Source organism: Rhinopithecus bieti, unplaced genomic scaffold, assembly GCF_001698545.2.
Source record: "Rhinopithecus bieti isolate Rb0 unplaced genomic scaffold, ASM169854v2 scaffold_40377, whole genome shotgun sequence".
NCBI classification, from domain to species: Eukaryota; Metazoa; Chordata; class Mammalia; order Primates; family Cercopithecidae; genus Rhinopithecus; species Rhinopithecus bieti.
In genome coordinates, this window is record NW_016817076.1 from 101,534 (window position 1) to 127,991 (window position 26,458).

At 40.3% G+C, this 26,458-nt stretch overlaps 1 protein-coding gene across 2 annotated transcripts in view; it reads left to right on the top strand.

The window, feature by feature from the left end:
* The window catches only part of DPP4 (dipeptidyl peptidase 4), an 86,289-nt gene that overhangs the window by 41,014 nt on the left and 18,817 nt on the right, over positions 1-26,458 (top strand). For both annotated transcript variants that reach the window (XM_017855805.1, XM_017855806.1), the window contains exons 9-20: positions 2,235-2,395; positions 3,918-4,030; positions 12,577-12,712; positions 14,710-14,754; positions 16,860-16,967; positions 17,241-17,308; positions 18,258-18,311; positions 18,680-18,801; positions 20,373-20,420; positions 20,661-20,759; positions 23,063-23,132; positions 25,527-25,721. In XM_017855805.1, the coding sequence (XP_017711294.1) occupies positions 2,235-2,395; positions 3,918-4,030; positions 12,577-12,712; positions 14,710-14,754; positions 16,860-16,967; positions 17,241-17,308; positions 18,258-18,311; positions 18,680-18,801; positions 20,373-20,420; positions 20,661-20,759; positions 23,063-23,132; positions 25,527-25,721 (1,219 nt within the window). The remainder of the gene's footprint in view (positions 1-2,234; positions 2,396-3,917; positions 4,031-12,576; positions 12,713-14,709; positions 14,755-16,859; positions 16,968-17,240; positions 17,309-18,257; positions 18,312-18,679; positions 18,802-20,372; positions 20,421-20,660; positions 20,760-23,062; positions 23,133-25,526; positions 25,722-26,458) is intronic.

Below are 26,458 nucleotides of genomic sequence, written 5' to 3' on the forward strand. Positions count from 1 at the left end.
TTTTTTTTTTTTTTTTTTTGAGACGGAGTCTTGCTCTATGGCCTGGGCTGGAGTGCAGTGGCCGGATCTCAGCTCACTGCAAACTCCGCCTCCCAGGTTTACGCCATTCTCCTGCCTCAGCCTCCCGTGTAGCTGGGACTACAGGCGCCCGCCACCTCGCCCAGCTAGTTTTTTTGTGTGTGTTTTTTAGTAGAGACGGGGTTTCACCATGTTAGCCAGGATGGCCTCGATCTCCTGACCTCGTGATCCGCCCGTCTCGGCCTCCCAAAATGCTGGGATTACAGGCTTGAGCCACCGCGCCCCGCGAACACTTTCATTCTTTCTAAAGTAGGTAATCGCTTGAGGGAGACTTTTGCATGTTCATGACTAGGCCATTCTCATGCAGAACAGCTTTACAGTTCCAACTTGGGCCTCTCTAATAGCTTCAGTTCCTAGAAGGAAATTACTATATTGTCAATACAGAAAAATATGTCCTGCATTCCAAATAACCACTAATTCAAGACAAAGATCACTACCTGCTACTTACACTTACAAGTAATTCTAAAAACCAAAATCTTGGTCTGATTATATTGATTTTATGTAACTGCAGCTGTGTTATAGACTGCAATCAATGGGTAAAAGTTACAAAGAACAATAAGTCAACTCAGTATATGAACAAGTTCTTAGTATAATAGCAACCATGACTTGGAGTCATAAGGGCTGGGTTCTAGTTCTTGTCTCAGGCAATTCACTGGATCACTCCATGCCTCAGTTTCCTTCTCTGTGCAATGAGCTATAAATCATCACTCAGAGATATTTGTGGAGACTAAATTTGATACGTTTTGTAAATTCTAAATTGCTACATAAGCGTGTATACATCAATGATACAGATATGAGACAGTCAAAGGAAGAATAGGCTGCTTAACCCGGTAGTAGGTTTTCTGTTACTGGAAATACTAAAATAGAGGCAGGAAAGGGCAATATAGCACGGAGATGAAAAGCATGAGTCAAAGGAGATTTTGGTTGATTTTTGATTCTACCATTTCTTAGCCATGTGATCCTAGACAAATTTCTGATCCTCTTCAAGCTTGTCTCACTTTATCAGTGGGTTATTGTGAGCCTTAACTGAGGTGATAGATGTCAATTGCTTATCAATACCTGGTGCATAGTTAGCACTCATTGAATGTCAGCTGCTCATCACAATAATTATTATTACATTTTATTACAGTAATTATTTTTGCTATTATTCTTGTTGAAAAAAAGCATTTGGAAATAACTTGTAAGGAGGTATCAGGCATCTGAAAACTGATTAGAATGCATGATTTCCCAACCCTAAGATTCTAGTTTCTGTGCTTTTGCTTTTACATTTACACTTACATGAGACTTGTGGAATATATAGGAGTCTTCACTCAGTCTACTTAACTCCTCCATTCCCAGTTGGTGAACGAGTTTTCAACATATTAAGAGCCAGTGATTAAATGTCCCATGTGTAGACGCCATAATAATCATAGGGACGAGCTATCTTTGCCAGAGATTGAGAAGAAGCCCAACAATGTACTGGAAAGCAAGATCCTGTCGTTTATTTGCCTCGCTCTTTGACCCTCTTCTCTTACCCATCATGTATAAGACCTTCTTCTCCTATATACCAGAGCAGTGTGTTAATCTAAGGGAGTTTTCAGTTTCTGGGCTGGGCAAGGAGATGTTTCTCAGTAGGGGTCTCAATGGAGCTCCTTGCCGTTCTAAATCCATCCTTCCCACACCTTGTTTGTGCCAAGAGTAGTAAACTCTGGGCACCATATTGGTTTGATAGCCTGGAGCTACACACCACCCACCAGTACCCTGCGGGCTCAGTACAAACTGAGCCCAGTTGGGGAGAGTATGCTGGCATGTTGACTGTTTGAAAATTAGAAAGGAGAATCAGCCTCCTGTGTGAAATTTACTTTTAGTATGTTTTGAGGCATAAATTTAGAGGATTATAAGATAAAGAAAAAAATGTAGAGCTTATATTAAATATTGCATGCTAAAATATTCTAAAATGGTCCAACGGGTTACTTATTTTTACAATCCAGATATATCCTTGAAGATTTTATTTTTATTCATTTGTATTACTCTGATTTTGGAAGCCCAGCAAATGCAAAGTGGTTCATTAGTTGAACTCTACTGTAATTACTAAAGCTAATGAGAACAATATTTTGAATGCCAAAGCCAATTTATCAGCTACTTCTTGTAACAGAACAATTTATGTCTTTTTTCAGAGGAAGTCTTCAGTGCCTACTCTGCTCTGTGGTGGTCTCCAAACGGCACTTTTTTAGCATATGCCCAATTTAACGACACAGAAGTCCCACTTATTGAATACTCCTTCTACTCTGATGAGTCACTGCAGTACCCAAAGACTGTACGGGTTCCGTATCCAAAGGTCTGTGCTCCTGTTCGTACAGTGGTTCCATGATTTGATGGGAAGAGAATGGTTTCATTTAATCCCTTCCTGCTAATGAAAATATTGTCAGTCTCTCTTCAACAGCTTGCTGTGATTACTCTTGCTGAAGTCAACAGCATCTGGCAATTTTAAAGTATTTTTATTATCCCAGGAAAGAGTGTGATTTAAGGTTTTGTAATTTCTCCAAAAACTTTGAGGAATGACAAGCAGAAAAAATGGGGAAAATGCTTTTGAAAGAGATAAGGGGAATGAAAATGTTTGAATGGAGGAAAAGAGAGGCTATAATTGAATCAGAAGCTCATCTCATTTGTAGAAGTTGGATTGTGCCCTAGACGAAGTTGCAAAGCTCAGTTATATATCAGATTGTATTACTAATTAACGGGATACATGACTAGTTTTAGTGGTTCTATTATAGATTTGGCACTAATGTAAATTTTTCATGTCCTACATTTGGAATAATAGTGTCACGTCTTGGTTTTCAAAGCTGTTCTCCTCCTCAGGGTTGTGTGTTTACTAAAATTGAAGAGCCTTGTTAAGCAGTGTAAGCCAGGGAAGATGGAGTTTAGAAGGGAACCAGGGATTCTTCACTAGTACCGTAATAATAATGGCTACAGTATTGTCTGCAGGAAAATCTAATAGTAAAGTGTTTTTTTCTGTAAGAAATTTGGAAAAGGGGATTTTTATTTTTACCAACTCACTCAATTTGCTTTATGAAGAGCTGCCATTTTAGGAAGACAGAGGAAGTTAAAAGAAAAAAAAAGATCAGAGACTAAATATGGAGATGTGTTTTCAGTGGAATGTTATTTTTTGATGAGCGAAACTGGCACACACAAAAAAACTCCATAAAGTGTTCTCACTAAAAATATCATATTATTTCTAACTAATCTGTCAATCGAAGATCTATGTGTATATTTAAAAAGGTTTTATAGGTTTCAGTCATAATATTGTTTGTAAAGCTCCATCATAGTGAACCTGAATTTAGAGTGGAAATGATGGCTTCCTAATTGACATCGTTGGCTCAGGTAAACTGATTTTTCTGGTGGATGGTGTCTTTGGCAGAACCCAAGGTGTTCTTCATACTGACAGGCGTCAAAGACTTTTAGTCTCAGGGAGACAGGGTGTATTTGCAAATAATAGAGTTGATTTTAATAGGTTTATCTTTGCTTTCTCAAAGTGATAAATTATAGATATAAACATTCATTATTTAAACAGAAGTGCTTTGGACTTTCCGGTTTTATATATATACTCGGTGTGTGTGTGTGTGTATTGTGTGTGTGTGTATATATATATATATACACGTATTCTGCTTCTGCCTGACCATGAAAAGGTTGCATTTCATGACTCTCCCTTATGTTCATTTTATTTATATTAAATTGTTGGAATGTGTCTGATTGTGATAATTTTATGGCCATAATGCAGACATTTTGTGCTGTTTTAAAATGTGTGCAATGATGTTACATTTTTTTTTGTCAATACCAATTCTGTGATTGTTTTTTCCTAGGCAGGAGCTGTGAATCCAACTGTAAAGTTCTTTGTTGTAAATACAGACTCTCTCAGCTCAGCCACCAATGCAACTTCCATACAAATCACTGCGCCTGCTTCTATGTTGATAGGGTAAGACTCTTGTCCTGAATGCTTAGCTTGTAAACAGTTTTACACTTTCTAGGGAGAACTTTTCAAAAGTGAATGGCAGAGTGGATCACAGCTGTGTCATTCCCACTGACAGTCATTCATTCTTTCCTTCAGCAACTCTTTCTTGAGCATCTTCACGTCCTCAGGCTGGACACAGCTCTAGAGATGAGGATGACAATGGACAGAGCAGCCGGTCCCTGGTGTCATGCAGCCTACATTCAAATTGAGGGAGACAGATGAAAACCAGATAAACAAAGAACAGTGTAAAATGCCAGTAGTGATAAATGTGGTGAAGAAAATCTGAGCAGAGAGAAACGGATGGGGCTGATGAGGGAAGGTCAGGGAAGCCTCATGGATAAAATGACCTGTGGCAGTGATGTGAAGAGGAGGAGGGCTCCATCCCCACTGATAGCAGGGGGCAGAGGAAGAACAAGTGCAGAGGAGATGTGCTTGGGGTGTTGGAGGAACTGCAAGGAGGCTGGGGTGACTGGAGTCTTTTCAGTGAACAAGAGAGTGGAGCGGACAAGGTCAGGTCCCACAGAGCCTTGTAAGGCCTAGAGAAAATACAGGAAATCTGTGGGTTAAGTTTAGGGAGCTCCAAGGTCATTTTGTGCTCCAAGACTTCACTTGCTGAAATCATGTCAGTGGTTTGAAATTCCACCCGGGAGCACCTTCAGCCCCTTGTTTATTTTCCTGTAAAGGAACCAATGTACTGGGTACAATTTATGGCTGGCTGATAGCTCCATATTCACTCATTTCTGTTATTTATTTGGTCTTGTTGCTTTTTTTTTTTTTTTTTTTTTTTTGAGATGGAGTCTTGCTCTGTTGCCCAGGCTGGAGTGAAGTGGTGCCATCTCGGCTCACTGCAACCTCCGCCTCCCGAGTTCAAGTGATTCTCCTGCCTCAGCCTCCTGAGTATAGCTGGGATTATAGGTATGTGCCTGGCTAATTTCTGTATTTTTAGTAGAGACGAGGTTTCACCATGTTGGTCAGGCTGGTCTTGAACTCCTGACCTCATGATCCACCTGCCTTGGCCTCCCAAAGTGCTGGGATTACAGGCGAGAGCCACCGTGCCCGGCCTGTTGCTGTTTTTAAATAACAACTAGCATACATTGAGTACTCACCATGTGCCAGACACAGGGATTATCACATGCTTTATCTTAGGACTCTTTAAAGTCACTCTGTCTTTCCAACAACTATCATCGTGTGCCGGTTCACAGATAAGAAAATGAGGCCTACAGATTAAGAAAATGACGAAGTAGGAATCTGTATTCAAACCTGACTTTCTGACTTGAAAGAACAAGCTATTAGACACTGCTTCGTGTCTCCCTTTGGGTGATTACGGCTGGTGCCCTAAGATTCCCGAAGGCACCGTCACAGCAGGATGGAAGCATCCATTTTCTCTGGGGTTGCATTAACTACATCAGGAAGGCTGTGGGCTGTGCTCTGTGGTTAGTAATACATTATTTTGGTTAGAAATATCTATAGTAACCCATTCATTTGGGGGAAAATCAATTAGTAAGTTTTTAAAAAATTTTCTGGGTTTGTCCAATGGAGTAAAAATTTACCCAAAGGTTTCAAAGTTTGCCTTTTGGTTCCACCCAGTCACCTCTTTAATCATCATTGATGGGTAGCCTCTTTTTTACTGCCAAATGTCCATAGAAAGCCTGTGCCCTTGTAGCACTTATCATCAGTAGATGATAGAAAACATTCAGATAAATGCCCCCAGGAGTGATAGGAGAGGTATGAGCAATAGAATGGAGGCATTCTGAGGAGAAGAACATGGGCTTTTCATGACCCCAGGACCAAAGAATGCCCCCTGGAGAATGTGCAAATTGAGCAGGCTGGCTTCCAGCAGGGCGCAGTGAGGAGGAAGGACACTGAGGTGGAAAAAACAGAGCATGGAAAAGTCAGGGCTTCCCAGGAGAAGACCAGTAGAGCCTGGTGTTGCCTTTTGGTCTGTCACCAATATCTTCCCGTAGAGAGGATGAGCCATGAGCACCTGCTCTGAAAAAGATTCCATCTGGAAGGGGCTTTAGACCTTATCAATGGTTTATAAACTTTTTAAGGACCTGGAAACCTTTGTTCAAGTGAGATATAATACAGAAGTGAATGGCCAGAAAGCAAATGGGAGATTGCTTCTCAGTTTTGGCAGGCCTAGTCCTTGTCTTCCCTCCTTCCCCCAACAGTCCTGGGAGCTTAGACAGAATCTGGAGTGGTTCCAGGACACGGTCACAACACCATTGTGAGGCACACGTGAGAGAACCTCCCACTTTGCCGAGAGAGGTAAAGTCATTTGCTCAAGGTCACACAGCAAATTAGTGTGGAAGCTGGGAAAGGGACCAAGGCCTATGCCTGCTGGACCAAAATATTTGAATAATTTAGTTAAAAATGTATTGAGGCCTTCTCATGGGCTGGGACTGTGCTCAGTGCTCTGCTTTTGCTGTCTCATCTATTCTCCAAAGAGATGAAGTCTTTCCCACTTAGAGATCCCTTTCCAAGGCACAGCTGTGTGAAGTGCTGGGCTCAAGAAACAAGAAATTCTCAGGACGGATTTTTGGCCTTATGTAAATTCGTCAATAAGTTCTTGTTCTCAGTAGTTCTTTAAGTCACACTTAAGCCTCACTATGGAGATTTTGTGTGGAATATATATTACCAGAGAATATTGTTTTTGGAAATGCCACAGGAATGTGTTTTTTAGGGAATTTAAAATATAGCTCTGGTCTCTGTTAACACTGGTAAGGTTGTGGTTTTTCTAGTACTAGACTCTAGATGCCCTCTGGAAAAAATGCACTAGTACATGATGATGCACCATTTTCTGGCCTCATGCAAAGATCCAGCAGGGCCAAGTAAATCCAGGTGAGTTAACCTGCCCAGCCTGTTACCCGGTGATTTACTAGCTCCTGGAGTGGGAAGCCTGGCCAGGATCAGTGCCTCTCCTCCTTCCTCTGCCCATGTTTCCCTCATTAGTTTTCCTGTTAGGCCATATCCCTTCACCACAGAGCCTGCAGCAAGTGAAATCCACAGGAGGATGAGGCTGGTTTGTGATTTTGTTAGGAATTAGCAGAAATGGGTGGAAGCCCTGCTTCTCTGATAACAAATGAAAAGGGCAGCCAGGCTGCGTTTCCAACAACCAAGGCCTGAACTTGAACCAGGGTGAGTCTCCCTGCTACCTGCATTGATTTAGTGCTAAAGTTTAGATTTGTTATGCTTTAAATTTGTTATGCTGCTAATTTGTGTTCATTGTTCATAATGAGAACTGGAAAGCTCAAAAAGTTGAAGGCAAACAGCACATAATGTAAAATCATAAATCTCCTAACTTTTATCTAGAGCAGTACATTCATTGTTGACTGAAGTAAGACAGGTTCTATGCGGTAGAGGCCAATCTTACAATCGTATCTCCAGTGTGTAGCAGGGTGCCTGCGACATAGCACATGCCCAACCAATATCTGTAGAATAAATTAATAGATAAGCAGAGGATGGATGGATGGGTGGATGGATGAATGGATGAGTAAATTATCTAGGTGACTGTGTGTGTGTAGAATAGTGGTTCACGCTGCCAGCACCATGGATAGACTTCAAAATGACCTTGCATAGAAATCCCTCCTTTTTATCTCCTCTCTGCAAAAATGTTGTGGCCTGAATCTAGACGATTGGAGAGGGCATGTTCTACTGCAGTAACCCCACCCAACATCTGTTGAATGGCTCTCGGGCTCATCACACCCAGCTCATGACATACCCCATCCCTTCTCTCTCTGCTCCTGAATGACACAATAGATACAAAGTCTTGCTATGTCTTCTCTGAACTGTTACGACCCTGGCCTATAAAGCTGCAACATCAAAGCCTCAGATTGTCACACAGGAGAAAAAGAAACTGGAAGCTAGTGACACCTGCAAGAGGCACATTAGGACTGGCATGCTACGACTGTGCGGGTGTACGGGTGCTGCAGCACTCAGATCTGCTTCATCTCATCCCACCCATTCCTCTCTTGAGGGATTTGTCAGCGAACCTGGGAGGGTTGGCATCCCCATCAGAGCAGAGGGTGGCATGGAGCCTGCGGCCAGCACTGGCAGTACGCCCGCTTCCTCGGGTGATTCACTGAATTAATCATTCCACGGTTGCAGTTGCTCTTGGTAGCATTTTTCCCTCCAATTTTATTTCCAGTTGGTAATAAATACCTTATTTTAAGTATCCTTAATGCACCAAAAGAAACATTTACACAAATTAAGGGAATTAATAGTACCTAACAGACATTTATTAAATGCCTACTGTTTGCAAAGAATTATGCTGGGACAGGCAGTCATTTTACAAGGGGATTCTCTGTTGTGTGATTTTTGACAAGTCTTTCTCAGTGCATTCACATATAATTTGCCTTATAAAATTTAGTTTACACACAGCTCTCTAGGAATAGATTTCTTTAAGTGAGGAACTTTACGCTGAAAAGAAGCAAGAAGGTGAAGCTAGCTAGCAACATTTCCCGAATGGATGGGTGGAGGTTTCATAGAGGGAACGAGTATGAACAGGGAATCTGAAGCCAACAGCTTGAATTGAATCCCGGCTCCAACACTTCCCAGTTGGGTGATAGTGGGCAAGTTCCTTAAATCCTCTGCTGTTGTATTTCTTTGTCTGCAGACAATGAGCTGCAATACTCACCTTATAGGGTGGTCATGAGCTTATGTCAAGCACTTAGAACAGTTCCTGGCATATAGTAGACTCCACATGGGTGTGGACTCATTATTTTACATCCAAAAATTACTGCATCATTTTAGTATTAAAATCAACCATATTCCCGTTGGACTAATCCAGCTGCAGAAGGTAGAAGAGCTTACTGGCTCATATGTCTAACCTTGGTAAGTTGTCCAGGCTCTCAGGAAGGCCTGGACTGCAGGGACGGTCCCTCTTCCACCCCACCAAAACCATTACATAAGAAAACTACTCAGTATTGGCTTGTTTTTGCAGAATAAAAGCAGCATACAGTGTGCAAACATAGATGATAATACTGCTGGCTGGATTTTTCTGGTTTTAAGTGGGACTTAAACTTTTCAGTTAAAAGTACAGTTGAGCCATTGGCTTTATTTATTTATTTATCTATTTATTTTGAGACAGGGTCTTGCTGTGTCGCCCAGGCTGGAGTGCAATGGCATGATCTCAGCTCAATGGAACCTCTGTCTCCCGGGTTCAATTAGTTCTCCTGCCCCAGCCTCCTGAGTAGCTGGGATTACAGATGCGCCCCACCACGCCTGACTAATTTTTGTATTTTTAGTAGACACAGGGGATCACCATGTTGGCCAGGCTAGTCTCGAACTCCTGACCTCAAATGATCCACCTGCGTTGGCCTCCCTAAGTGCTGCTGTTACAGGCATGAGTCACTACGCCCGGCAGGTTTTTTTTTGTTGTTTTTTTTTTTTTGTTTTTTAAATGATTCTTTGACATCTCAGACTGGCATAATCTTGGCTCAGGGCTGCCACCGAAGAGAAGCATGTTTACAAGAAAATTCAAAAATTCCTGTCTGCGCCAGGGGTGAACTGCCTTGCTGAGCATGCACAGGGTGCAGAGTACACCTGGGGTCATGGAGAGTAACCCAGGCCATGCAGGGTCCAGGACCATGAACCTTTGATCTGAAAATGGGCAGGGAAGATGATTGATGCATGTGAGTTTCCTGGCTGACTTCCCAGATTCCATTACTCAATGTTTTCAAATGGGGAAAAGTTGCTTTTATATTGCTGATTTCTGAACGTGACATTTAACTTATGACTTTTGGTAGATAAAACTATTTAGTACTGGGTGATCCACTAATTATTGTCAATAGTTTTTTCCCCCCATCACCTAACACTTCGCTCAACCAGAACACTTTAAAAAAAGAAGAATATTTCTGGAGCCTAAATTCCTAATCTGTGCCCATGGAATTTTCAGATGTTGTATATATGACGGTGGAGAGGCTTTTCCCACCTAGAGAGAGGTACATCAGTCTCATCAGATTGTCCAAAGGGTTTTTGGCCTGAAAAGATAATAACTACTGATATGGGACAGGAGTTAGCACACCAGGGTTTATGGGCCAAATGCAGACCACTGCCTATTTCTGTGTGGTCCACAAGTAAAATGGTTTTACTTTTTTTTTTTGAGACAGAGTCTCACTGTTGCCCAGGCTAGAGTGCAGTGGCTCGATCTTGGCTCACCACAACCTCTGTCTCCCGGATTCAATTAGTTCTCCTGCCTCAGCCTCCTGAGTAGCTGGGATTACAGGTGTGTGCCACCACACCTGGCTAATTTTTGTATTTTTAGTACAGGCAGGGTTTCGCCATGTTGGCCAGGCTGGTCTTGAACTCGTGACCTCAGGTGATCGGCCCAGGTTTTATGTTTTTAAGTGGCTGGGAACAAAATCAAAAGAGTAATAATATTTCATTATATGTGAAAATTTAATGAAATTCAAATTTTAGCTTTTCAGTGGAACATTAAATGAACTCATTCATTTAATTATGGTCTCTGGGTGCATTTGTGCTACAAAGGCAGAGTGGAGTAGTGACAGAGAAGATGTGGACCACAAAGCTTAAAATATTTACTCTCTGACTCTTAACTGAAAACGTTTTCCAACCTCTGGTCTAAAAAACTAATTTCAGAAAGCTTCGTTTTCTGTTGTGCTTTTCATACTTCCATTTTCTTTTCACGGATTTATTGCCTGTCTTGGGTAAAGTGTATTCGCCTTTCCGTGTTCTCATTTAGCTCCCCTGCATTGGGCAGACGCAGAAGCATCAGACCGGATGAGATGTCTGTATTCCCCAGCATGGAAAGAGGTGGTTGCACTCTCAGCCCCTGTGGCCTGGCGGTTTGTGATGAGTGCAGTGAGACCTGGGAGAGTGGTGTGGGAGAAGGAGGTTTCCAAGAAGACATAGTGAATGAGGGGACATTTAGGCCAAGACCTAAGGAAGTTAGAGCTTGGCAGCCACTTCAGGCTGAAGAGCAAGACCGAACAAAGAGCTAGCAACTGGGGAACCTCATGGTGTGTTGTGAGAATACTAGCCACCCAGACTCGGTAGTATATAGGTTCTCCAGAAGCAAGAAAATGGGCTGAAATGAAAAGGGACCCCTATTTATGGAAATGTGGTGCTCTGCTGCTGAGTGAAGGGGTTCGGTCTTGTTTCAGTACCTGCGGCTTGCAGCAGGGTAGCATGGAAGCCCGTTACCACTAGGCACATTCGCACATTAAGTGTTCCCAGCTGTAAAATGGGGATGATGAAGCTGTGAGGGGCTTAAAGGGCTTTATCCAGCACCTGACCCATCCCAAGTGCCCAGTAAATGTTTGTTGTGTGATTAGGTGTCTGCAAAGGGAGTGGAGATGGGAATTGATATATGAATTCCGAGGAAGGACAAAGCTATAGTCCTTCAGTATGACAATATGACAGTTCCCACAGGTCAGCAGAAGGCTTTCCTTTCTTCAGTGCTGCATTCCATGGACATATAATTAGCGCCTGTTTTGAGTCAGGCATTCTGCTAGGCCCTGGGGACACCCTGTAAAGAACTTACAGTCAAGCAAGGAGAAGGGCAGGCCCAGTCTGTAAAGGAGAGAGCAAGTGGATCTTGTGAGAGCATCTGGGATGGGGACGAGATGCGGCCACCAGACCAGGCAGGAAGAGGGGGATGAACACACTCATTTGGAACCCTCTGACAAAAAAGAGCAAAGCTGCGATCAGACACTTGAGAGCAGGGATTTGTGAATAGTCATCCAAAACCACACTGGGGGAGGAGGAGGGAGCAAAAAACATAAAGCATCCATTGCCAATAATGTGAGGGAGGCCAGCAGAAAAGTAAATGATGAATTCCATACACTTCACTATAAATCAGAAGGTGGTTCCAAAATTTTTTTTTCAGTATGTGTTGGGGAGGATGTACTGCTAGAGATACCTCTGTTTACATAAATTTATGTGAAAATACCACAGGGTTCTTTCATTTCTTTTCAGGGTTCATGGTTTGACTTTTGAGAAATGTCTTTTTACAATATACTTTGATTTTCAAAGTTTGTGGAGGTGTGAGTCAATTTTTTCCCCTTTGAAAATGAAGTTGAGAAAAGGGTCAGCTGTAGTTTCACCCTAATAGAAAGAATTTTCTGGAGAAGCACGTAAAATACCAGAAATACTCAAATCTTAGCCAGTGTCCATGGCCTCACTTCCCCCAAGACAGCAGAAAGGAGATGCAAAAACATCACCCTTGACTCCCTGGCACCACCAGCGGCCAAGTTGAGGACTTGATAAATCCTGAGCTCGCGGTTTGAGTCACACATGTTAAGCCACTGTAGAATATTGTTGCTGCTTTTCCTGTTGGATATACTTTAATTTTCATTCCAAATTAAACTGTACTTTAAGCTTTAAGAAAAGGTGAAATATTATATTAAATGGTTTCATTAACCATTTATAATTCTATTTCCCATTAAGATTGATTTCTTTTCACTGAGTAAAATGTCTGTTTGTACCAAGGTCTGGCAACAGTCATATTCATTCTCTCTCTCTGTTATTCCTTTCTTTCTTCCTTCCAGGGATCACTACTTGTGTGATGTGACATGGGCAACACAAGAAAGAATTTCTTTGCAGTGGCTCAGGAGGATTCAGAACTATTCGGTCATGGATATTTGTGACTATGATGAGTCCAATGGAAGATGGAACTGCTTAGTGGTGAGACTGAATGGGGATGTTCGGCTTCTAAAGCAACATGTGATCAGAGGGTCTGTGCAGTCGGGGAGAGAGAAGGCTGGGAATCAGGAAATGAGGTTTGAGTTTCTCTTCTTTCTGACTCTGTCTGATCCTGACGTAATAAAATCTTGAATAAAACTCCTAGATAACCTGCCATCCCGAGGTGCTTCTATTTCTCCTACACTGACTAGTCATATTGTTTTAGTTATGGATACTATCACTCGGGAAGGGGAGAAGGGGTGACTGGCCACAAGATAGAATCTGATATCAATATTTTAAAAACCAAAGAGGGCCAGCAGCTGCAAGCTCAACAAAGTGTGTTTTAATAAATATAATAAAGGGAATGGGGAATAGTTGGCTGAGTGTGTGTGAAACAAAACAAAGACATGAGGCCACAAACCCATTACCATACTGTCACTGTCTGTAAGCAGGAAACAGCTTTAGATTGCAAATAAATAACTGCCAGTCTGAGAGGGTGGCAATCCTGAGGCCAACTCATCCAACCTTGAGGTGCTGGGAGGCTTCTAGCCAGGAGACCACGAGCTCCAACTAAGATGATGGTCAAAGTTAAAGTCCCACTGGGAGCCCGCAGGCTAGGAGGGGTGGATCCTGGAAGAGGTTTGCTGGCATATGTCAAGGACACCTCCCCAGTCCCCCTTATCTAGTCACAGACCCTGTGCCTACACACCTACCCTTCCTACTCCCATCCTGACTAGGCTCAGGGCATATTCTCACCTCCCAGAACTGGAGCCCCACATAACTTGATTCACTTATTTATTTATGTAACAAACATAGAATTCTTGTTATGTTCCAAGCTCTGTGCTAAGCTATGGATTTTTTTCTAAAGTGAATTAGTTAGCATGCCTGCCCCCAAAACGTTTCTGTTCTAGTTGGGAATATTATCAAAATAAATTAAAAAAACTGCCACTTACAGTATACCAGGCATTGTGGAAGCTGAGGATCAATGTTTGAGGAGCTGGCTCAGGTCACAGGACACAGTCAGAATTCAAACTGCAAAACCCAAGCTCTTTGCTTGCTGCCAATGAAATACTCATAATACCAAGGTTGTACCATAAAAGAGTTCAACCAAGTACAGAGGGAATAGAGGGCAAAAGAAGATGATCAGCTCTACTGAGGGCAGGCGGGATGGGGAAGGAGATGATGTGGGAGAGCTATAGAGTAGCCTGGGATAAGTTGCCATGTGCTGAGCAGATAAGGACAGAAGGCCATATGAGCAGAGAGCTGTGCAAAGGCATCCAGTGTGAATAGCTTGGAAGATGCAGGAACTAAGGACTGGGGGAGAGGCGTAGTGGGGAGCACTGAGGCTAGAGATATAGGCAAAGGCTCAGGTGCCATTCTGGGAGTTTGGACTTATCTCGTAAGAAATGGGGAGCTGTTTCAAGGTTTTAAACCAAAGAGTATCACAATGGGACAGGCCTATCTATGGCTAACTAACGTAGCAGAGAAGAGCAGCAGGATCTCCAACAAGGAGATTCTGGCAACAGACCCCAGGCAACCTGCTGAGGACATGAACAAAGTCCTTAGCTGTAGAGAAGGACAGTAAAGTCAAAGAACTAGGTGACAGGGGCTGAAGGAGGTGACTATGAGGAGGGCAAGAATCTAGAATGACCCCCGGGTCTCCAGCTTGGGTGAATAGGTGCCACTAACTAGAAGAAGAATGAAGGAGTAGAACAGGTTGGTGGGACAGAGGAAAACGAATGAAATTCTCTTTAGTTCTGTGCATTCTGGATTTAAAGCACCAGTGGAGCTTCCAGAGGGACCCAGGATATAACTTTTGGCAAGAGAGGCAAATGATCTAATGTAATGACTTGAAAAATACTAACATAAATAGAAATATACGAATGGAGATAGTTTTCAATTATTATAAGTACAGCTCTATTTATATTACCACAAATTATGGCTATAGATTTCATCTTATTTCTCTTTGAAATGCTGTCATTGTGTCTTTCCCTTCCTAGGCACGGCAACACATTGAAACGAGTACTACTGGCTGGGTTGGAAGAGTAAGTGTTATCAGTTGTGGGGTTTTATGGATGAGTTAGCTACTCAGCTATTTGATATGCAGCTATTCAAAACTAGGGCTCTAAGTGATACGTTATTAATAGCAATATTAGTTAACTTATTTCTCAAAATATGTAAATGCTCCCTATAAAGATATCTTTTTGTAGAGAATATATAACACACACAGTTGGAAAAAGTAAGGGGACAAGTGAAAAATCAAAATCAGAGCAGACAAAACATAACGCACTCCCGGCAAGTTGTAGCTCCCAGCGAGTTAAAGGGTAACCATGGCTGAAAGTCGGCCAAGGTGTCCAATGTGGTCGTTGACCTCACATTTGAAGTTATGTGCTTTAAAGACAGAAAACATACGTTCTGTCCCCATCCTGCACAGATGCCTAAGGAGAGGTGACTACAACCAGCAAAAAAATTCAGCAGCAACCACAGAGTGCCCACTAAGCACCTGTCTTTGGAGGAAATAATACTCGCGGGCTTATGCTTTATTAGGCATCCAGATGCAGAGCTTTATCCAAGAAAGTGTGGTGACCCTTAGGGACTTGTCATGCTTCTCAGTCCCACTGAGTTATATACTCCTTGTACAGAATTACCACCCAGATTGCGATGACCATGGAATATAATGAGTTGATGAAGGAACTCCAGTCATCATGTCGCCTTGCATAGTAGATGAGGAATGAATCTCACTTAATTTTTATGATCACTTCGATTAAGCCCCTTTAAGAGGGAAATAAAGTGACCCCCAAAATGTAAAGATTTTAAACCTCTTGGATCATAGAGGTGAGGTCCCCAGTCCAAGAAGACAACCCTTTCCAGCTGGGCTTGGAGCTCCGGCAGCATTCACACGTCCTTTTTCTTCAGGCATTGATTGGGCAGAGGGGAGAGGTTTGCCAACATGAAAAGTGGTTTCCTCCATGGCAAGAGACACGCTACACTTCCTCACGACTCTTTGAAAAAAATATGTTTTTTCCTCTCTGTATTTAACCAGACAGATGCCACTTTTCACACATTTCTACTAGGCACAACTCCATCCAGGGGAAACAGGGAAATGTATTAAAAAGATAAGGCTGTGAACACAGGTCTAGAGAGGGGAATGTGTTTCAAAGCTCTGTAATGAGAACACCAAGTGTACCGCACGCCTCAGCTTGCTCCATAAATGAATTCGCTTTGAATCACTAAATAGAAGAGGGAAGCAATTTTCTTCCTTCCCAAAATGGGAGCTGATGAGAGAGGAAACATCGAGGGCGAAGTGAACCAACAATTTTAAAAGACCATCTCCTACCTGCTCTCAAATGTAGCTAGGAAATCAAAATCGTAAACCAACATATTCCTTTCAGGCTGGGATAGACTCTCTCTACTTAAACTGCATTATCTGCATTACTGTATCTGCGAGTACTAACTTTTGATTGAAGGCTGTAAAAAACGGAAATTTGTTCTGTAAATTTCTATAGCATAATATTTTAATATATAATTGTTGATCATATTTTAACCAAAATGAAAAGGCTTATAATCCAAAAAATATGATGAATGTTTTCCCGCTATGCAAATACTACAACAGACCTTATAGTATGTAGTCCAGAAATGGTTAAATACTAAGTCTGACTTTTGAAAAGAAATATGTGTAAAAACAGGAAAGAAAAATATCCCCAAATTACAAACCACCCCCAACCTGAAACAATAAAAAATAATACGTCTGTTTCAAGAGAGCACATTTGTGACACTGAGGAAATTTACTGCTCCAAACTGAAAGGTTAATGCTATTTTCCAGGTGCTTGCAGCCAGAAGTCATAGTTATCATCCATAGAGAAAAGATGTCTCCAAATCAGCAACAACTTCTATTTATTGTTTTCTACAAGCCTCTTTATATGCATTCTCTCATTTACTGCTCACAAAATTACCTATGAGTATGGTGTTTTATTCACATTTTATAGAAAGAGAATTTTCTTTTTGAGGCACTTTAATTTAATTTTAATTTGGCGTATAAATGGAGCATGGATTTTTCAGCATAGGTATTGGAGAGGACTTTCTAAAACTAAAGTTGGTACTGAGATGAGACCTGTGCTTTAATGTTCTTTTGTTTTCTATTATTTTCTAGTTTAGGCCTTCAGAACCTCATTTTACCTCTGATGGTAATAGCTTCTACAAGATCATCAGCAATGAGGAAGGTTACAGACACATTTGTTATTTCCAAATAAATAAAAAAGTGAGTATTCTTACATAATTTATTTCATGTTGACCTCTTTTTTCTTTTTCTGGAAACCAATTTGAAGTGGAAATCATTTGGTAAGGCTGATCAATGTGTATAAAAATCAGATTAATTTAAACTCCTCAGTGGTGTATTGTGTAACGTGGAACGAGGTGGGGAAACCCAACAAGAAAATCCAAGGTTATTTGAATTCCTGATATAAATGATTTAATCCTCCACTTTGAACAGAGAGAGTGTCGAATCAATCTTTTTTTTTTTAAAACACATTAGAACTGCACATTTATTACAAAAGGAGCCTGGGAAGTCATCGGGATAGAAGCTCTAACCAGCGATTATCTGTGAGTATTGTAACAATTGACAGGATATAAACCTACTTGTTATAATCGTGCCCTCTTTGCCCAGAAGTAGGAAAAAAATCTCCTACAAATAAAGAGTAGTCTTTTTGGAATGTGTTCAATACTTTTTTTCTTTTTAACATACGGAAGCCTTAATGATTTTCACATATGCTTAGCAGATTTGATACCATGCCACCAGGCAGCTCTACCTCTTGCTCTTACCTGCTTTACATTACAAGAGCTGTATCCTCTTTTACTTGAACGTCGTGGAACGCTGAACTAGCAGTCAGGGGCGTCTTGTTAAATTTCAGCTGGCAGTGATTTTTTGGAAGGCTTGGAAAGGCAATTTTATCTGTCCATGTCCCGGCCTTACTCTCTGCAAAATGGAAAGCTTTGCAGAGGCTGTCAACTGCTATATGTGAGTTGGTAGAAAAGGGGTGTTATTTTCATTAGAATCTTAGGCCCTTTTATGATTCTTTATTGGTCTAATCGCGGAGGAATTTGGCCGCCGCCCCAAGTAGCTTTTGAAGGCCCTCTTCAGCAGTGGCTCTGCCTCTCTCAGGAACATGGGGCTCCTGCTATCTAGTAGCTTATGTTATAAGACAGAAAATAAAGCAATCGGGATCAATGAATGGGGTCTCAATTTCAGACTAACTGTCCAGTCCTATTTTTTGACAGAAGCCTTCTTTTGAATTTTTACTTGTCCCTCTAATTAAGGAAGAAATCCCTGGTTTTACATATTTTAGTCTGTTAAGAACAAGACCTTTCTGTGTAGAGATGACGGAGAAAAATGGCTTCTGGGGGGTGAGGGCCATGGAAGCAATGGCGGAGGGCGGCGGGCACCCGTGCGCGTGCTCGGTGCACACTTAGGCTTGGGGTCTGAGTGTGGTGGATCGCCTCTGACTTCTTAAAAAACATAATTAATATATATTTCATTTTTTTCTCTTCCCAGATACTACATTAGTAATGAATATGAAGGAATGCCAGGAGGAAGGAATCTTTATAAGTAAGAGCTTGACTTGAGTCATTTCAGCTGACGAACAATTTCTGAACTCTATTTTTATTTTTTGCCTTGTCCTAACAAATATTAACCTGGTATTGCTATTGAGCACTTTTTATTCCTTCATAAGTCAATCTACATGTCCACAAAAGAGAATGGCTTTATTCAATGTTTTGCCATATTTCCAAACAATGGGAGGTTTGAGGTTACTATTAATTCATGTATTTATTTCAAGTTAAAAAAAAAAGGGGGGGGGGGTCCTGAAGATTGCGTTGGCATTCTGCTGTCTTTGAAACTAGAATATGGCTTTATTCAGTTCCTTCCTTTCACTTGTCTTTTCTTCAAGCACTTAATTTCCGTTGTTGGTTTTACAGAATCCAGCTTAGTGACTATACAAAAGTGACATGCCTTAGTTGTGAGCTGAATCCGGAAAGGTGTCAGTACTATTCTGTGTCATTCAGTAAAGAGGCAAAGTATTATCAGCTGAGATGTTCCGGTAAGTCTGAGCTCCCCGGGAGGGAGGGCAGTCGCCGCTGTTACTCACTTCCAAGCAGCTCCCTCTGTTCCTTTTGAATCTGAGGAGCTCTTGAAATCACCTAAGTCCCCTTCTCTCCACTCACATTTAAGTAATGAGCATAAACAATCTTTTCTTCGCCTTATCACTGAGAGACTTGCATAGCTTGCTTTAGACCGAACACATACACACACACACATGCACACACACCCTTGTGTATAACAGAAGCACTTCAGTCTTAAACACATACATATTGTAGGGTTTTAGATGATTGTTTTATGCACTCGTCCCTTTCAATGAGAAAATATACGTGGCTGGTGCATGTCACCCAACATGCTCACTGCTCCATCTTCTGTTGCTGTTGCTATTATTAATTACAAATGAAGAAACCCAGGCAAGGAGTGGCCAAATGACTTTTGCAGGTGGTCACACAGCGAGTTACAGGCACAGCAGGATTCAAAACAGGCCTCTGCCTCCCTAGCACTCCCTTTTAAACAGTATGCCAGGTTACTTCTCAAAATGGGAGAAAGGATCTGGATATTCTGAAAAGAACTGTCCACAACACAAAAACAAATAAATGTTTTCAAACCATTTATCTGAGTCTTCCCTCACTAGTATATGTTATTATTATGCTTTTCTTTATGGTTCTTTACTATGATTGTTTTTAGCAATTATTTCTTGGGCATGCACTTTATTCTAAGCACTGTGCTAAAAGCTTTATATTCAAGATCTTGTTTAATCTTTAAGAAATCTCTATCAAGTAGATATTATTATCCTCATTTCCTCATATGAGGAAATCAAAGCACAGCTCTGCTGTCCTAAGTCACAGAGCCAGTGAGCCAGGATTCATCCCCAGGTATGGAAAGTGCCTTCACTGTGTTTCTAATCCAGTATGAAAATTAATATTATCATCCAAACGCATAAAATTAAAGAGCTCACAAAATAGCTTTTCTATACATTACCTTCCACTCTGCAACTACCACAGTTGGGATAAATAGTGACGATATGGGCTTGTGAGAAAAACACTTTTGCATGCCAGAAAGGAATCGCTTATCCAAGTCAGGCACTATGCAGATGTGCCGCCTGGCTCTGGGACTCCGTGGGAGTGGGGGCAACGGGGGAAAACCCATCCCTCGCTAGGGAGGCTGGCTCCAGGGCTCTGCAGCCCACCTGGGCAGAGCCTGAAAAACCCTGAGAGATCACGGATTTAGAGTGGGGAAGGACGTCAGCTCACATTTTAGTTTGCGGATGAATATATTAAGTTCAGAGATGATAATGTGCCCAAGGTGCCTAGCAGGGCACAGATACATTTCCTATTTCATTCTACTGAGCCCTGTGCCTTTCCAGTAACACTTCTTACTCTCAAATTGCAACTATTTTAAAGAGGGAGGGAGGAGAAACAGCTAACATGTATGAAACTTCTTATCCATTATAATATTTATATGTTCCTTCAAAGTTAAATGGTAACAAATGATATTTTTGAAAAGTCATGTATACTATCTTTTCCAAAGAAGTATTCATCCAAAATATTTTTCCCCTGATTGTGTTAACAGGTCCTGGTCTGCCCCTCTATACTCTACACAGCAGTGTGAATGATAAAGGTATTTTTTCATACTTTACTCTTCATTCGTTTTTAAGAAAGTGTGTTGAATAAGACCAACATGTACTTAGCATTGTGTGATTTTCTTTGGCTTTGTGTCTTGACAGTGAGTTGAACACAAACCTTATAACCTGAAGTATGTGTAGTCCGTCAGTGAATTTCATGTTTGCTCATTATTGCACTGTATAATCCACATTTTTCACATTGTAATGAATGACTGCTGTCTCCTGTGTTTCTTTAGGGCTGAGAGTCCTGGAAGATAATTCAGCTTTGGATAAAATGCTGCAGAATGTCCAGATGCCCTCCAAAAAGCTGGACTTCATTATTTTGAACGAAACAAGTAAGTTAAATTCCTTTGGAACAGTACTTTTCATGGAAACACCAATGCACTCTAACTAAAGTAATTTGATCTGAAAATATGTATTTTATGTTATATATAAATCTAGTTTAGAAGGTTATTTCTCCGTGAAATGTCTTGTCAAAAGAAATACTAGTTTTACATCCTTTTGTCTTAAAATACAATACCATTCTACATAAAACTTATTCTGTCAAAAGGGAAATGATTTGGAGAACGTGCTCTATCGTTAGTTCACTTTTATTCCATTAGCGACTCTATTATTCTACTAGTAGTAATTGTATGTTTAACTTAATGACATCCTAACGTATTTCACCTTTAACCCAAAGAGATCAAGGATATCTGAGATGGTTGTATAAAATAATTCATGTTGTCATGTTGGCTATAAAATATTGAAACTTCAGTCTCAGAAGAGAAATTTTGAATTTTTCCAAACCCTCCTGACCTCCCATAGTGTGGTCCCCAGCCTGGTTGTGTAATCATGGAGTACATTCAGAGACCAGTAAGAACAATGAGGTTCTTTGAGTAGAAAATCTAGTTATTTATTGTTTGTTTTTCTTTATTTTTTCCACTCAAGGCTAACAGCTTATACGGGAAGGAGGAATCTGTTATACTAGGATTGATTCGTTTTAGGCTTTAAAAAAATTTAGGATAATAGAAAAGATTCAACACATCTAATTTTAAATATCAGGAAAAGCACAGGAAAGTATAGCATCCTCATGAAGAACAGTTTAGAGCAGTGCTACTCAAACTGAATGTGCATGTGAGTCACCTGGGACCTTGTTAACAAGGACATTCTGACCCAGCAGGTCAAGGAAGGTCCAGGATTCTGCATTTGTAATAAGCTTCTAGGTGATGCTAGTGCTACTGACCCTTGAGCCACATGTGAGGGGCAAGAGCTTAGAGTTTTCCAGAGCTAACATTGACAGCCTGGTACAGAAGGCACTGAATACTGAGATGTGACATTCTATTTCAGTCATGAACACTGGGGAACCCCTGCAGGTTTTTAGGTCAGGGAAGCCACATTAGCAGACGGATGACTTGAGACAGGAGGTAAGATGGAGCTGTGGGGATGGGGATGTCCCATTGGGAGGTGGTTATAGCCATTCAAAGTACAGAAAGGAAGGATGAAAGGTAGGTCAGGGAGGAGGGAGCTGGGAAGGCGTGACTCTGTGAATAGAAAGAACCTCCCGAAACTAAAGACTGTACATCTCCAAAAAAGTGGGACTAAAACACCTTCCCATCAACTAATGCCAGTTCAAACAAAGCAGAGATCAAATGATGGGTTTTGCATATTCATTAAAAGTATCATGGTCAACTGATAGTTTGGTGTTCTACTGAAATTATAATAGAGACTTAAATTTTGCTCTTATAAGCACATTTAATCAGAAGGCATGACAATAGTCAGCAAAATATAAATTGAAGATAAATCTATCTATATATTTTACTCCCAAATCTTTTTTTCTTTTCAAGTAAAATAATTGTAACAAACATAAACAAAAGGAAGATAAATGTTAGATAAAATAGCTCTAGAGATAAGAATTTTTTGCCTACAGTTTAAATCTCCTGAATCTGGAATAATTTTATTTAAATGTGGAAAAACACTTTTATAACTCATCTTTTATTTGGGAGCAAAGGAAACTGACTCATTATTTAGGGACAAATTTTATTAAACTGATGTTAAATCAAGCACAGAGAATGAAACAGACCCGTGGGAGATCATACAGAATGTACGCAACAGTTTGCTCCATATAAACCCGATCTCATTCTGTGAAACGCAGAGCTGAAAATGGGAACTCAGATTTGCGGTCTGGGATGGCAATAAGAATTACAAAAATGTTATTAAATCAGAATTCTAAAATAGAGTTGGGGCCAACTAAAAATCCTAAACAGCTTCAAGGAAATTCAAGAAGAGGAAAACATTTTGGAGGAAAACTTAGAACATAAGCCATAAACAAACTAGATCAGTAGATCGGATGCCAAAGAACAGAATCATAAAAACAAAACATTAGAAATTCTAAGATGCACTTTTATTTTACTAGGCACCAATGTGTTTAATAGATACATTAGAAACAATTTTATGTTTTAACATTAACTAGTATTTTAACCTGAAAGAAAATGTTGTAATAGCTTAAAATGTGCTGAATCCAAGCAGTTCATTTTCTTTTCTACTCTCATTTAACAAATTGTTAAACTCTAGAAATGACTTGCTACTGAGGGAGATGAGGAACAAAATCTTGTACTAATAATTTTTCTTACCTCACTAATTAATCTTTCTGTTTGTTTAGAATTTTGGTATCAGATGATCTTGCCTCCCCATTTTGATAAATCCAAGAAATATCCTCTACTATTAGATGTGTAAGTATTCAAGAGAAGGGAGCAACTTAGAAATATTCAGTCATATATATTTTTCTCAGAGCAGCTTACTGAAAAATGGAGCCAAATGCATCCTTTCCCTCTTCCTGAATCACTGTTTACTATTTCCTCCTTTCATTGTACAGCCACAAAACTCAACCTGTGTTTTCTCACATCTTCTTAATACAGAAGAGAGATAGTCCTTTTCTGTCATAATGGCATATAGATTTTCTTTTGTTTTGCTTCTCTGAACTCCAAGGGAATTTCAAAGGATTTCTTAAGTCTGCATTTTCATCCTTAACCTCCTGGACATTTTAACAAGTAAGAGATGGGCATTAACAGTCTTTACAGTTCCCTTACCCTAGCTCCCACTGGCTGCCTCATGTTTCTCTTCCTTTAGTTCCTGAAGTATTACTGCCGGCTATTTTCTATTCCTTTTCTTTGGTGAAGAGAAGTGATAGAGGAGAATATTCATTATAAAAACTTCAAGTCTTTGAGAAAGTTATGAAGTCAAAAGTCTTTGAACAGTGAATATGAACTCATATGAATTCCAAGTACGACAGCTTTGTAAAATATTTTTTATAGTCATTAGGAATACACCCTACTTTAATTTTTCTAAAATTGCCCTACGGTCACCCATGATGCCATAATGTCAGACTCTTCCTGTCCTGGCTTGCATCATTTCCTATATCAAAAACAAAATGAAACAACACTTGTGCAGGGACCTGCTGAATGCCAGGTGCTTGGCATCATTTGCTTTATTCACACAGCAAGCCCATGTAGTAAGTTCTGTTGTTCCATTATACGGAAAAGACATTGAAGCTCAGGGACATAATGTCTCTGTTGTTACTAGCAAGAAAAAAAAAGTGGGGAGAGGAAGGGAGGACACAGATACTAGTATCAGACACAGCTCAGCTTTGATGCACTATATTCACAGTTTCATGAAAACCAAACATAAAGAAAGGAAAAGACAGGTATTTTAAAATTCCAGATGCACTATCTGATTTCTTTTCAAGTAAAATAATTGTAGCAAATGAAGTCAGTTCATTCGTGACACTAATTTGTTTTAGGCTTCGGCTCCAATGCTAAAAAAGCATCCTTTAGAGTGATATTTTTATCTTCTTTGACTTCCTAGTAAGTAATGATTTGATCTCCATTAGAAAAGGTTTTAAAAAATGCTAAATTTAATACATATTTCTTTTCAGTTATTTTCCTTTTCCTCTTTTAAGGTCTATATATTTTTTTCTACTTTAAAAATAATCTTGTTTAATCTTGGGGTTAGGGAACTTGATATATACCTAATATTAAGGCAAACTCTTAATCTACCAAATTTAATATAATTGAGAGGAGAAAGACATTTCACATGTTGTGAAAAAATGTTTGCTTGTTCAAGAAATGCATGAATGCATTTTCCTGTTTAAAGTTAGAATGTTATAGTATTTTGTTTAAAGTTCTTTTGACTGACATCCCTAAGTAGAAGGAAAACATTAGCAAAGGCATGTAAGCAGGACTTGTCCTATCCTGTGTGGGGGACAGTGAGCAGATGAGTGGAGAGATGGGCTGGGGAGGGAATAAGTTATTGGAGAGTATCCATGTCCAGGAGTCCTGTAGATGGTGCAAAGATGACATATTTAAATGAATTGAAATGAGCTATAAGGAGCTCCTCTTGATTAACAAGCAGAAAAGAGAGCACTTTACAGAACTTTACAGAGATTGTGCACACAGCTCTGTGTAGGATAGTTGTAGCCTGTGAAGATTGCAGATACAAGGGAGTTAAACTTGCTAGTAAATAGAATGCCCAATGACATGCCCGTTTTCCAATGCAACCTGTTTCTTCCTCTGAAGTTTTAAATATCATCATTCATTCTTACTGCAATCCATTCCACAATGATTTACAGTCATTGTGAGCAAGACTGTGCCGGGTGCTATGGGAAATGCAAAGTATATGATGCAGAAGTCAAGTCCTAAAAGAAGGAAATAAACTTGTAGTCCAGGAGTATTTGTAAGCTGAGATGGAAAGATATCCAAAGCTGTATTTATTGTTGTCATCATCATTTTTTTTTTATAACACAACTCCCCTTTCTTAACTATTAGAGAAATTATTTCTTTAATTTCCAAGATTATGTTAATACTTTTTAAATGTTGGCCTATGAGGTCTGTGTTTGATAACTATCTTCAAAGACAAAACTGACAAGTATCTTTGAAGGAAATACACAACCGTGGTAGTTGTATTGCTAAGTTTTAGAGGACTCATTCTGGACACCCCATAGGCTGGCACAGTTTCAGGCTCATGATTGGGAAGGATGCACACGTCTTGTTCACGGGGAAGAGAAATGTAAGCATTCCTCATTTGATTCAGGAAAACCATGAAAGCTAACAATTTGGTATTTTTCATAGGTATGCAGGCCCGTGTAGTCAAAAAGCAGATGCTGTCTTCAGACTCAACTGGGCCACTTACCTTGCAAGCACAGAAAACATTATAGTAGCTAGCTTTGATGGCAGAGGAAGTGGTTACCAAGGAGATAAGATCATGCATGCAATCAACAGAAGACTGGGAACATTTGAAGTTGAAGATCAAATTGAAGCAGCCAGGTGAGTGACTAGGAGATGAAGTCAAAGGTCATCTGATTTTTTTTGCCCTTTAAAATTTACATTTTAAAGCTGTAAAGTGTAAATAATTTAAAGTGTTCTGGGATGAATTTGTAATCTTTTATCTTTACGGTAGGTTTTAGTGAAGATGTTATGTTTAGATAAAAATATATTACATTATAGATTTATATGAAGTTAAAAAAAAAAAAGCATTTCCTAAATTCATCTCTGTATGAGACTCTAGAAAGGGAGTTGGCATATGTCCTACCACCTTCTAAGAACAGAAACTCAAAATTCATCAGACTCGGGGACAAACTGAGGGATAAATGTACCCTAGTAAACATCTGACTAAATAAGCCAAGCCCATTCCTTCACAGTCAAGAATAAAGAGAGGACTACAGTGTACATTTACATCACAGGCAGTGACAACTATGAGGTCCTAGGAGAAGCTCCTACAGTCCGGATGAGGGAGGCTCTGCTATTTTGGGAAAATTGTGGAGCACAGCCATCATCAGTCATATGTATAAGGGCTCTGATAAGTATGAACCACATCTCATTCTTGTGCTCTTCACTTATGGGACTATAAACAGATGTGATCTGGCTCAAGAGATGTTAACAATGAATGATGGTTACTCATAATATGCATGTTACATGGGAAGTGCTTTACCTGCAGGCATTGTCGCTGAAGCCCTGAGAGGTGGGTTTTCTTACCCCCATATTTTCATTAAATAAATGGAGAC